Source organism: Camelus bactrianus, chromosome 23 (assembly GCF_048773025.1).
Source record: "Camelus bactrianus isolate YW-2024 breed Bactrian camel chromosome 23, ASM4877302v1, whole genome shotgun sequence".
Taxonomy (NCBI): Eukaryota; Metazoa; Chordata; class Mammalia; order Artiodactyla; family Camelidae; genus Camelus; species Camelus bactrianus.
The window spans coordinates 17,245,237-17,256,758 of NC_133561.1; the positions used below are offsets into that span (position 1 = coordinate 17,245,237).

Sequence of the window (11,522 nt, forward strand, 5' to 3'; positions counted from 1 at the left end):
AGATTTAATATCCAGTATTAAACAAAATGTAGAGTTAATAAGGTCAGGGCACAAGGACTCCTCAGCACCATGCAGCTTGAGTTTACAGCAGCACTGGCTGTTCCCTGGGCCCAGGATGCTCCCCGGCCCTACCTTGAGGGAACAGCACTTCCTCAGGTCCCCGCAGGCCCCCTCCTGTCTGTGTCCTGCACTGGGTTAGAAGCTCCCAGAGGGGCTGACGCCTGTCTTGCTAGCAACTTGCAACGCCTACTTGTGGTGGGTACTCAAAAATGGAGGGAAGAAGGAAGAAAGGAGGATGGAGGAACTCCTGCTGTGGAAAAGACACTCCTTCCAAATCAAACAAAAGTCAGCCCTCCTCAAACAGACAACAAATGGCATTTCAGACAGGGGATTCTTCTCCTGGCTCTCAAACTTTCATCAAGGCAGCCGACACATTCTTAAGCATCTGGACGTCTGATTACAACATCTGCAGTGGCTCTGAACTGGCTCTTCCCACCTTGGTACCCCGTCTACACCTTCTCTAAGTGCAGAGGAGGGCACGTGCCCTCACCCCACTGGAACTCTTGACATTTCTTCCTTGCTCTGCTGGGGCCCCACACCTGCCCCTTAACTTTGGTCTCTGTGTGTGTCCCCAACCACCAGGCAGTGCCAGGCACCAGAGAGGGCTGGGCACGGGTGTATTCACAGCACAAGCTCGGGGGGCTGTTCGGGGCCCTGTTCTCCCTTGAAAGGAAAGAACTCTTGACCAAGGCAGGGCTTTCCTTTAGAACTGAGGACCGGGATGATTTGGCAGGAAGGGAACTAGACAAAGGTCACAAGACTACTGCCTCCACTTGGCAGCCACAGGGCTTGAGCAAACAGCAGGATCCTTGGCTGTATACTCAGCAAACAGGGGCGCCCACCATGCACCAGTGTCCCCACTCTCAGTCTGTTTCCTGAGAAATGGGCCACAAAAGGAGGCCGTACCACAGCCAGCCCACCCCAGAGAGTATGCAGAATGACCATCACTACAAGGAAAGTCACCAGGCTGTTTGCCTCAGGTGCTCCCTAGAACACCAGGGCCCATCACAGCCCCTCCTAGTCAGGACTGGAAAGCCTCAGGGGACACCAGTATCAGGTATTAGATACTCAGAGAACAGTCCTCCCATACAAATGTAAAAGACGGTCTTTGGATCCCAGGAGTGGGGAGAGGGAGAAGAATGACTTCTTTCTTTCTGGCCGCCACCAGTTCAGCCTCCAGGGCCAATGTTACATTCTGAATTACAACTCCACCCCCATTACAATGGGAGAAAACCACAATTACTTTTAATAATAATTTCTTTCACTGTCAGGAATGCAAAAGGAAGGCCCTGAATGTTAAATTGCTTTGGTTCAAGAATTGATTACTCAAGAAACCACCCGTACTCCCCTGGACTCTTTGTCCCTCACCAGTGTCATTCTAGCCTCCACACTCTGGCTGGACTTAGATTTTCTGTCTGTCCTTCCCAATAGAACAGGGTCCTCTTTGGCTGTCTGGTGACGCCTCTGGATGTCTCTTTCTCAGAGACCGACATTTTAAAATGCATGATAAAATACAGAGGCTCAAAAGGGAAATCAATCATACTGAAATAATTATCAAAACATTTCAGAAGTTTACTGGGATAAAGCACTTCATAAACTTTAAAGCATTAAATAACAAGATATAGTACCCACTCTAATAACTACTGTGATCTTGTAGTGATGAGTATAAATGATTATTTTGAGAAATTCCCAGTAACTGTAAAGTGACATGAAAGTAACTATTATAGATGACAAAAATCACAGGTACTGTTATATAACACCTTTGCTTTGCTGCTTACATTCATAATTATGAATGTAATTTTAAGAAAAGAATGAATTTTATCTAAAGGCTAGTGAAGACAAAGATAAAAATTTTTTCTTATCTGAACCCATGGACTATATGCCATTGAGTTCTGTCATCCCACAGACTCCAGGTTAAGAGCCCCCGCATTAACACAGAACTTTAGAACATCAGCCGCCCAAACATTAGGATAAAATGAAAAGATGCTTTCTTTGTGGGAGATACGGCTCTTCAAATAGTAAGCCTTGTCTACCTCTCTATCCTCAACTTCTGCCACTTTGGCTGCAAGCTCCCATCCTGGGCACACAACATCCAGTGCACAGCTCCATAAGCAGCACCCACCCCTCTACAGCAATTAACCAGTCATCACCCTTTTAACAAAACCAGAAGCTCCCAGAGGTGGTCTCTCTTTGTGCCCCTAGTACCTTACTCAGTGACTGGAACCTAGTAGGTGTTCAGCAAGTGTTTACTGAATGAGTAAGTACTGTGTGCTAGGTATTGAGTTCAGGTGGCCCTAAAGATACCAGGATGACAACCCTAGTCCCTGTCATATTATGAAATGAGACAGCCTAAAATACACTTGGTACCCACTCCCTTCACCCCATAACTACTATCCGGTCATTCCTAAAATACATTATTGTCTCACCGCAGGGAAGGAAAATCAAGTTACCTGGACTATGAGCACTAAGCTTGATAATAGCTTTACGTTGGAGGTGGGAACCAGGATTACCCAGACAGACTGGAGCTGGAAGGAGGAGGCAGGAACCTCTCCACCTAGGTCTCCAGACACAACCTCACAGGCACTCCAGCACCCCTCTGGCCATCTGGGAAGCCTCAGGGACCGGACCACCAGAGGGAAATCCCTAATCTGTTTGTTACGAAGCCCAGACGAGGAACCTCCACAGTCATTCTTACTCAAACCAGATGGCTGCAAATGCATCAAGAGGACGTGTCTGTGAACTTGGAAAGTTTGGGGAAAATGTTTTAAACCATAAATTAAGCCAAAAGTGAATGCGCTCTACTGAAATGAACCAACTTGCACAGTTTTGCATAATTAGAAGAAAAAGAGAGTGAGCGGGTGTTGAAATGATAGCCAAAAATAGGTTAAAAAAAATCCTCATTTGCCAGTCGCCACCATCAATGTAGGACAAAAATCTTCCAGAACTAGGTAGGTCAAAACCGGACTAGTTTCAAAAGACCACGTGTACATTTTCTTTCCAAGGCGAATGGCAATAAAACAAACAGGAATTCCAACACCCAGAAATAAGGAAGTACTTCCTTATTTTCACAAAGTAAAAGGTACCACGAGCTCCAGACAGTATTCCCGGGCTTTTCCTGCAAGATCAGCAAAACCCTCCGGAAGGGTCCACCCTGCGGGCCACAAGCGGGACGAGGGGCAGCAGCAGCGCCTGCAGGCCCCGCGCAGTCTCGGAGCGGCAGACCGGGCCCGCTGCTCCGGGCCACCCTCCCCCCACCCCTCCGGGACGTGCGGAAGCCCCTGCCGCGCACAAAGCGGCCTCTCCGCCCGCACCTGCACCATGATGGCCATCCGGAGCGAGTCCTTGGGGATGCTCTCGCTGCATTTCTTGCAAGACGCGCGCCCGCTCTTAGCGTACTCGACCCGGTAGAGCTTATCCGATGACTCCGCCATCCTCCTTCTCTTGCCGCTGCAGCTCCGGGAGCCAGACGCCGCGACCTGGAGACACACCACCGCCGCTTCTCCCGCCGGTCCCAGTAAGCGCCCAACCGCCCAGAGCCGCCGCCGCCGCCGCCGAGCACGCCGCGCAGACCACCCGCCGCTCGCGATAGATTGCTGATGCCTGGCGGCGGGCACGCCCCGGCGCCCACGCTCGCGGGGCGGGGCCGCCGGCGCGCGCGCCCCCTGCCGGCTGCGGGGCGGTGTTTCCTCGGCGCCCGCGGCTGCGCGAGGCCGACAGGGCTGCTGGGGGCAGGGTCCCGCCGGAACCACGCCTGCAGCTAGCTCTTTGAACCATCAGGCACCACCTCTGTAACCACTTGTCCCTAAGAAGTCTTACGTGCTATCACAACTAATTCCACCCCATCCCCTTTTAATAAGTGTATCCTCTCTCCCCCGAGGGCTGGCAGGTCTGGAAAGAGCTGGGCTGGTTCGGGAATGTGGTCGGCCTGCTAAAGGGAGGTCAACTTGGAGTGGCCCTCAGTGGGGGTTCTAACCGCAGTCCGTAGACCATTAGGACCGAATACTAACTGAAATCCAGCATCACCTTCATTATGAATTTTAACGCGTGAACACAAATCCCAGCTGTATTAGCAGTAGCTGTGAATTTGTCAGCAATAGTCATCACAGATGTTTTCCTATCACTTTACAATTGTGGGAGAGAACTCGGTATTGTTAAGCTCCTCACTGCTTAAATTGCGGTAGTTAAAAGACCTGCTGCTATTAGATCTTATTTAATGTAGAACTATATTTTTATATAATTGGTTTCTTTTTAAGTTCTTTGCATTTTATTTTATTCATTTAAAACATTATTATAATTTTTTGGGGAATAATCAGTTCCACTACAGAAGACAAGAAAAATAAAAAGGATGAATGAAACATAAAACTTGTTAAATATAGAGAAGAGAGCTTAGTAATTTAGGAGACATGGATGTTGGTAGGCAAGTAGATTGTGAGACATAGGCAAGAATCTTGGTTAGAAGGTAAACAGAGCAGGTGGAATATATGATGGAACAAATAAAAGAATTTTACCTAGTAACCAAATCAAAAGGGGTGATCACTTGACCTCTGGGTTGACAACTGTGTCACCCCTAATGGCTGTTCACTGGTGATAACATAATGGTCCCATATGCTCTGCACAAGAATTGCAGATAAAACCCATGTCTGTTCAGCAGGCTGACTGCAGGCTACATCAGCGGCCACGTGTACATCTGATAGGTGACTATGAGTTGGCTCCCAGTACTCTTTGTTGAGTAGCCTTGAGCATCTTCAGCTCTGGTCTTCATAACCCCTCCATCAGTGGGGTTGGCTGATGCTGCAGAGAGAGAGACAGAGACAGAGACATTGAGAGAAAGAGACACAGAGAGAGACAGAACAGTAGAACACTGCATGATGCCGGGACAGTATGCTTCCCACTCACCCCTACCCTGTCCCATATGTGTTATCTACCCCATGCTGTTCCCCTTGCTACAGGAGGTTTAAATCAGGTGTTTCAAATTGATTTAATAAGCAACACAATTCAAGCATCTTAATTTGGTCAGTGAGGCTTTCTGTTTTGTGACTTATTCGATAGCTTTCCTAATAGTGTATCTAGAAGCAACTGTTGCATTAGAGGTCTGTAGACTTCACTGGATGGACAAATGGGTCCTGTGTGCACATACAAAGTTTGAGAATTCCAGCCCTAGAACCCTAAGGAGAGCCAGCCATATTCTACTGCCTACTTGTATTTCTGTTTGGATGTTTTGTATGCTTCTCCAGTGATGTCCAAAACCTCCCCCAGTGCTTTCCATCTCAGGAAATGGTCCACGGTTCTCCACATTGCTTAGACCAAAAGCCTTGGAGTCAACTTGACTGTTCCACATCCAATCCATCCCTGAATCCTGATTTGGTATTTAGTAGTTTCTCACCATCTTCCCATCAGCACAGCACCACTATCGGGACTGCCATCATCTTTGGTGGCTCCGAGACAGTCTCCTTCCGTGCCAGCCCACCTGCAGCCTTTTCTCCCATGAAAACATGTGAGGTTGCTTTAGATGTCAATCTGTGTTACTTATATGTTCAAAACCTTCCAAAGGCTTCTCATCACACTTAGAACAAAAGCCAAAATTCTTCCTGTGGCTGAATTTGAGCCCTGGAGGCTTGCTTCTCCGACTTCATTGCCACCCTCTCCCCCAACTCCGACTGCCCGAACCACACCAGCCTCCTGAGGGTTCCGCGAACACTGCAAGCCCACTCTCACCTCGGAGACTGGCATTTCCGTCCCGACCCCTTCCCTCCAACAGTCCGCCAGGGAGCTCAGGGCTCGCTCTCTCTCTCGGTTCAGCTTCTACTTACAAATCACTGCCACCAGCCCTGCTAAGACGCTCAGTCTTGCTTATGTTCTTCTTTGCACGTACTACTCTACAGCACACTTTCTACACGTGTATTTGTTTATTATCTGTCTCCCTCACCAAAATGTAAGCTCCACCAGAGCAGGGGTTATTATCTATTTTTTTTTTCGTTGTAACATCCTCAGTGCCTGGAATAGTGCCAAGCATGCAAAAATCTTTGTTGAATGAATGAATGAATCCACACTTGGGACTTCCTCTGCACAGCCACAACTGTTTAATAATGTTACTTCCTGCTTATACAGATTTTCATATTTTACAAAGGGCTTCCCTAAACATTATTTTGTTTGCCCCTCATTATAATGCCATAAAATGGGTTTTAAAAAATAATAAACAATTGCATTTACTTAGAAGCATTCAGACCATCACAGAACAGTTGCAACTCTCCCACCCCCAATTATAGGGTACTTTTCAGTAACAGAATAACAACTATTTTGTATAAGCTGTGTGAGAGACAGCTGAAAAATGCCCATGCCCCTATGCAATTAATTTGTCCTGTGCACTGACAAGAACCTGCTTTGAATTCTCATGCTGATTTATAACCCATATACAATAGATACCAGATGGGGTTGGTGGCAATCGAAAATACCACCAGGACAGGGTTGTCTAAAGAATTATTTGGGAACTCTTTTTTAATAGTATCTCCCTCTAAAAACCCAAATCTTACCAAATTTTGACATTTCTTCCTTCCTTTCTTTCTTTTTAATTTAAAAGGGATGAATTGTGTCCAGGGGAGATTAAATGCTTAATAAACATCATCTTCAACTTTGTTGCCTTTATCTTCCTCCTCCTCATCTTTCTCTCCTTCTTTGTCTTTCTCCTCTACCTTTTTTTCTTGTTTGTATCAGCCTTGACAGTATCCTTTTTTGCCACACCAGCTTTCCTTTGGCTCAGGATGCAGCAAGATCATTTTGGTACTTTTCCTTCCGCTGAACAGCCTTCTTTTCAGGCTGCTTGCCATCTGCAGCACCGTCACTCACATCCCTCCCAGTTTCTTTGCATCATTGCCAGTAGACAGACCAGGATCTCCTTGGGATTGGGGGTGGTGCTCAGAACAGGAGAAAGAGGCCAAAGGAGGCCTTTTGGGTGTGTTGGAGTCCCTGGACTTCCTTTTGTTTCCACTTCAGGAGGAATAGACGTTTTCATTTCTGTTTTCTAAAAGGCCTTGTCCACTCTGCCATGCCTCCAATTTCCTTTCTCTTTGGCAGACAAGGCTCTCTAGCTTTCTGAGTATTTTAAAGGACATCGTGAGAAGTTAACTGAAGGATCTGGATGCTTTTCCCCGGGCTCCTTCCGGCAAGTTTACACAGAGTTTCTATGATGGCATTTGGCCTCCAGGCTTCTTCAGACCCCCTCTACCCACATTCAGTTATTTTTCCTCAGGGAGGCATAGAGTTGCCCAGTGCCCGTCACTCTCACTTGCCTTAGCAATGTCTCTAGGTAGGTATTTCTTAAACCCCAGTTTTCGCATAAGAACATGAACCGGAAATGTCTAGTGACCTGCTCATCCCTGGTGGTTTAAGCCTTGTCTGCTGCCTCTCCTGCCCATTGCTCTCGCTCACTCTGCCGTTGACTTGACCACCTCTTCCCTCAGCATTGTTCATCTCACCCTCTTCTAACAGCCACTGCCAAAGTTATCTTTTTAAAAAATAAATTTGATCATGACTTCTACCCTGCATAGGACCCTCCATTGAGCTTCTTCCTGTATTAAAACTTTTTAATTATATGTGATAGAAACCCGGCTTGAAAGAAGCTAGACCAAAAAGGGGATTTGGGGAGGGGATACTGGGGTATCTGTGAATAGACGGGAAGAACTAAATGCACATGGACTTTGGGGCTGGTGGGATCTGGGGACTGAGATGCTGTGGGACTCTCTCTGTTTCTTGTCTCTGCTTCTCTGGAGCATCTTCCTCTCTCATAGGAGACTGCCTTCTGCCAATATGGCAGAGGTCAAGGCCACCCATGTTTCCTGACCTCACTTTCTTGCAACTCCTACCACCAAGGGGTCTTTTTCTCTCTGTTTTGCATAAAACATTCCAAGTAAGAATTCTGATGAAACTAGTGTGGGTCAGATGCCCACCTCTGGACCAATTAGCAGTGATCCAGAGTTACCATCAGGTAAGAACATGAGGGCTTCTCTGTAGCTATGTGGATGGGGAGCAGGAGGTCCCCAGAGAAAGAAGGGGCTAGGCAGGCAGTCATCACTCCACTTTGCTTAACCAGACACAAACAACTGGTGGCCTGAAGGCCAAATTCAGCCCACAGCATTGTCTTGAATAGGTTTAAAATTGTTTTTTGAACTATTTGTCAACATTTCCAAACCTGGATATTTCTCATAAAAGCCTGGATTTCTGTTTTCACTTGAAAATTTTGAAATGTGGGGTCACTGGGCCTTTGCATTCCCGCATGGCACCAACTGGCTGGAGCTGAATGGAGGCTGCTCACTTCAGTGGGGTCTTTGGTCAGTGCTGTCCTCCGCCCTCTTGCTACTTCCCTGTTGTAGTTCTCTACTGCTGCAGAAGCAACCACGCAGAACTGCGAGGTGGAAACAACCCAAGTCGCTGTGATTGTTACCTGTCATGTTTCTGGGGCTCTGCTGGGTTCAGCCAGCTGGGTTGCACCCAGGGTCCCAGGTGGTTTCGGTCAAAGGGGGCTGGAGTCAACTCAAAGACATCCTTTCGTGGCTGCAGCTGGCTCTTGGATGAGCTGTTAGCTGAAACACCTCCACGTGGCCTCTCCACGGGGCCTGGGCTCCCACACAGCATGACAGAGGTCCTCTCCTCCCCTCTCCTCCCAGGGCAGACACAATCTCTGTGCTCTGTATTTATTTTTTTAAAGTTATATTCTTTCTAGGAGCTGTTTTTATTTTCAGATAAGAAAATGGAGATGTGGAGAGATGAATGGACGTGCCCAAGGTCACCCAGTGTTAAAAGCAGGATGAGAACTCAGCCTCTGCCATTTCCCTCTCAGTTTACAGAGCCTCCTATTAAGCCACTGTCTCCATCCTTTTCTTTGTGCTGAAAGCTTGCTCTCTCCTAGGCCCTTCCTGGTTCTGTGGCCAGAGCTGGTCCCCTGACTAGGTTTCAGCTCTTCCTTGGCAGAAATTCTATTTGCTGAACTTTTTCTCTCTATGCCAGCTTGAGGCCTTACATTTAGTTGGCTCTTAGAAAATGTTTATTTAATCAAATCCCTGTTTTTCAGGCATGCTCAATTTTCTCTGAAATTTGTAGATATTTATTGCTTTCAGTTGTCTGTCCAGCTCCAAAGGAATCCTAGTTTCTTGTGTGTGTGTGGGAGGGTGGGGAATGGGTGACTGAACAGGAGCAGAGAAATGTGTCTCCACCTGCTCACCATCTCTCAGGACCTCCAGAGTTGCCTGAGGACACCCTGAGCCTGAGCGTCAGGGATTTATTGTGGTTTCCCTTTGATAAAACTAAACAACAAAACCAAACAAGCAACAAATCAAATAACACAGGCATAAATAGAATAAACAGTAACAGCCTTTCTACTGCCCAACCCCTCCTGGTTCCCACACCTCCTAGGTTGTCACTCATCACTGTTTATAGTTCAGCCTATATCCTGCCAGATTCTTTCCCTACACACACACACACACACACGCGCACACGCACACGCACACGCACATGCACACTCATACACAGTATGAGATCATATTATGTCCATATTGTACCCTACATTTTTTAATATCCTACAGATACCATTCCTTTCCATGGCTGCATGCAAATTTATAATATAGAGGAACCATAACTTTTGTTGGTTTGTTTGGAGAGATGATAATGTTATTTATATTTATTTTATCTATACTGAGTTTTCATATTTCACACAAGATATACAAACACATCCTTTTTGTAAAATATTTAGACCTCTGTCCTTCAATACAGCAGTCACTAGTCACATATGACTGCTGAGCTCCTGAAATGTGGCAAGTTTGAACTGAGATGTACTGTAAGTGTAAATGCGCTTTGGATTTCAAAGACATAGTATGAAAAAAATGAAGTAAAATATCATGTTAGCAATTTGTTTGTATTGATTCCATGTTGAAATGATAACATTCTGGAATATTGGGTTAAATAAAATAAATGATTAAAATTAATTTTGTTTCTTTTTTAACATGTGGCTAATAGAAAATTAAAATTACATATGTGTGTTGCATTGTATTTGTTTTGGGCAGAGCTGATTTAGAGAATACAAATATGTACAGAGCAAAAGATAAAAGTTCTACTTCATCATGTAACCTCACTTCCCTCCCTGAGTTGTCACTTTTTATTTATTTTTTATCATCGACAGATAATTGGATAAAGAAGTGGTATATAAACACAATACACACACAACACTGTATGATTCTGGTAATAGAAACCAAAACAGTAATTGTAGCAGGAATGGGTGGGTATTGAATGGAAGGGGCACACTGAATGGAAGGGGCAACTTTCTGAAGGGATGGAAATATTTTGTATCTTGTTTCGGATTTTGATACTTGGGGATTACAATTGCTGAAACTCACCAAATTGAACGCTTAAAATCTGTGTATTTTATTCTGTGTAAATTATACCCAGATTTTTAAAATGGTAATTGTTTTTAAAAAGATTAATTTAAAAAAAATTAGAAGGCCCAGAACTGAACATTAGTGAAATTATTTTGTGTCAAAATTGTGGAATACAGCAAGATTGGCCCTTAAGGGCAATTTATAGACTTAAATACTTCTATTAGAGAAGAAGAAAGCCTCAAAATGAGTGAACTACTGTCCATATTTAAGAAGTGATAATAAACAACAAGGATTTACTGTATAGCACAAGGAACTATATTCAATATCTTGTAATAACCTATAATGGAAAAGAATTTTTAAATATACATATGTATATCTGAATCACTTTGCTGTACACCTGAAACTAACACAATATTATAAATCAACTATACTTCAATTAAAAAATAGTTTAAAAAAGGAAGTGATAAAAAAATAGAATAAACTCAAAGTATAAAGACAGAGGTAAAATAAATAAGAGCAGAAATTAGCTTTGGCTATTTGCTTTGCTCTGTTTTTCGGAAATATCCTCATAATTTCATAAGTCTTTATTTATTTCCTTAACTTTTTGCAGATGATGAGAGACTTTCTCAACTCAGTTTCCCAGCTCACTAATGAACGCTTCAGCTGTGTCCACTGCGCTCCTCACTCCACCTTTTATTGGCTTTTTAATTTTAGCCATTATATGTTTTACTTTCCAGTATCTCCCACTGACAGTTTTATGGATATACTCTAGCATTTATTGCTCTTTTAATAATGTTTCTTTAGGTGTTAGTTCTTCTGCTGTGTTTAGTACTGTTAGACCCTACCGTAGTATAGTAAGGGTCCCCTAAAACACAAATGGTAAAATATTGGGCTTGTGTAATCGTGCCACGTGTCAAGTGTTCAGCCATCTCGTACTATTTAGGGCAGGAGACCCCTCCCTCCTTCACCAGTGGGGTAATCAGGAGGTGATCAGAACACACTGATGGCACGATGTCTTGTTTTCCTGTGCTATTATGAGTTTATTAATTACTTTAAAATATTTCTTCTCTGGGATTTGGGGTGGGATGGATATTAGAT

At 44.8% G+C, this 11,522-nt stretch overlaps 1 protein-coding gene across 1 annotated transcript in view; it reads right to left on the reverse strand.

Annotated features, from left to right (window-relative positions):
• The window catches only part of PARP1 (poly(ADP-ribose) polymerase 1), a 40,826-nt gene extending 37,157 nt beyond the window's left edge, over positions 1-3,669 (reverse strand). The window contains exon 1 of the mRNA XM_074351695.1: positions 3,372-3,669. Coding sequence (XP_074207796.1) covers positions 3,372-3,491 — 120 coding nt within the window. The 5' untranslated portion in view covers positions 3,492-3,669. The remainder of the gene's footprint in view (positions 1-3,371) is intronic.
• Positions 3,670-11,522: the final 7,853 nt, after the last annotated feature.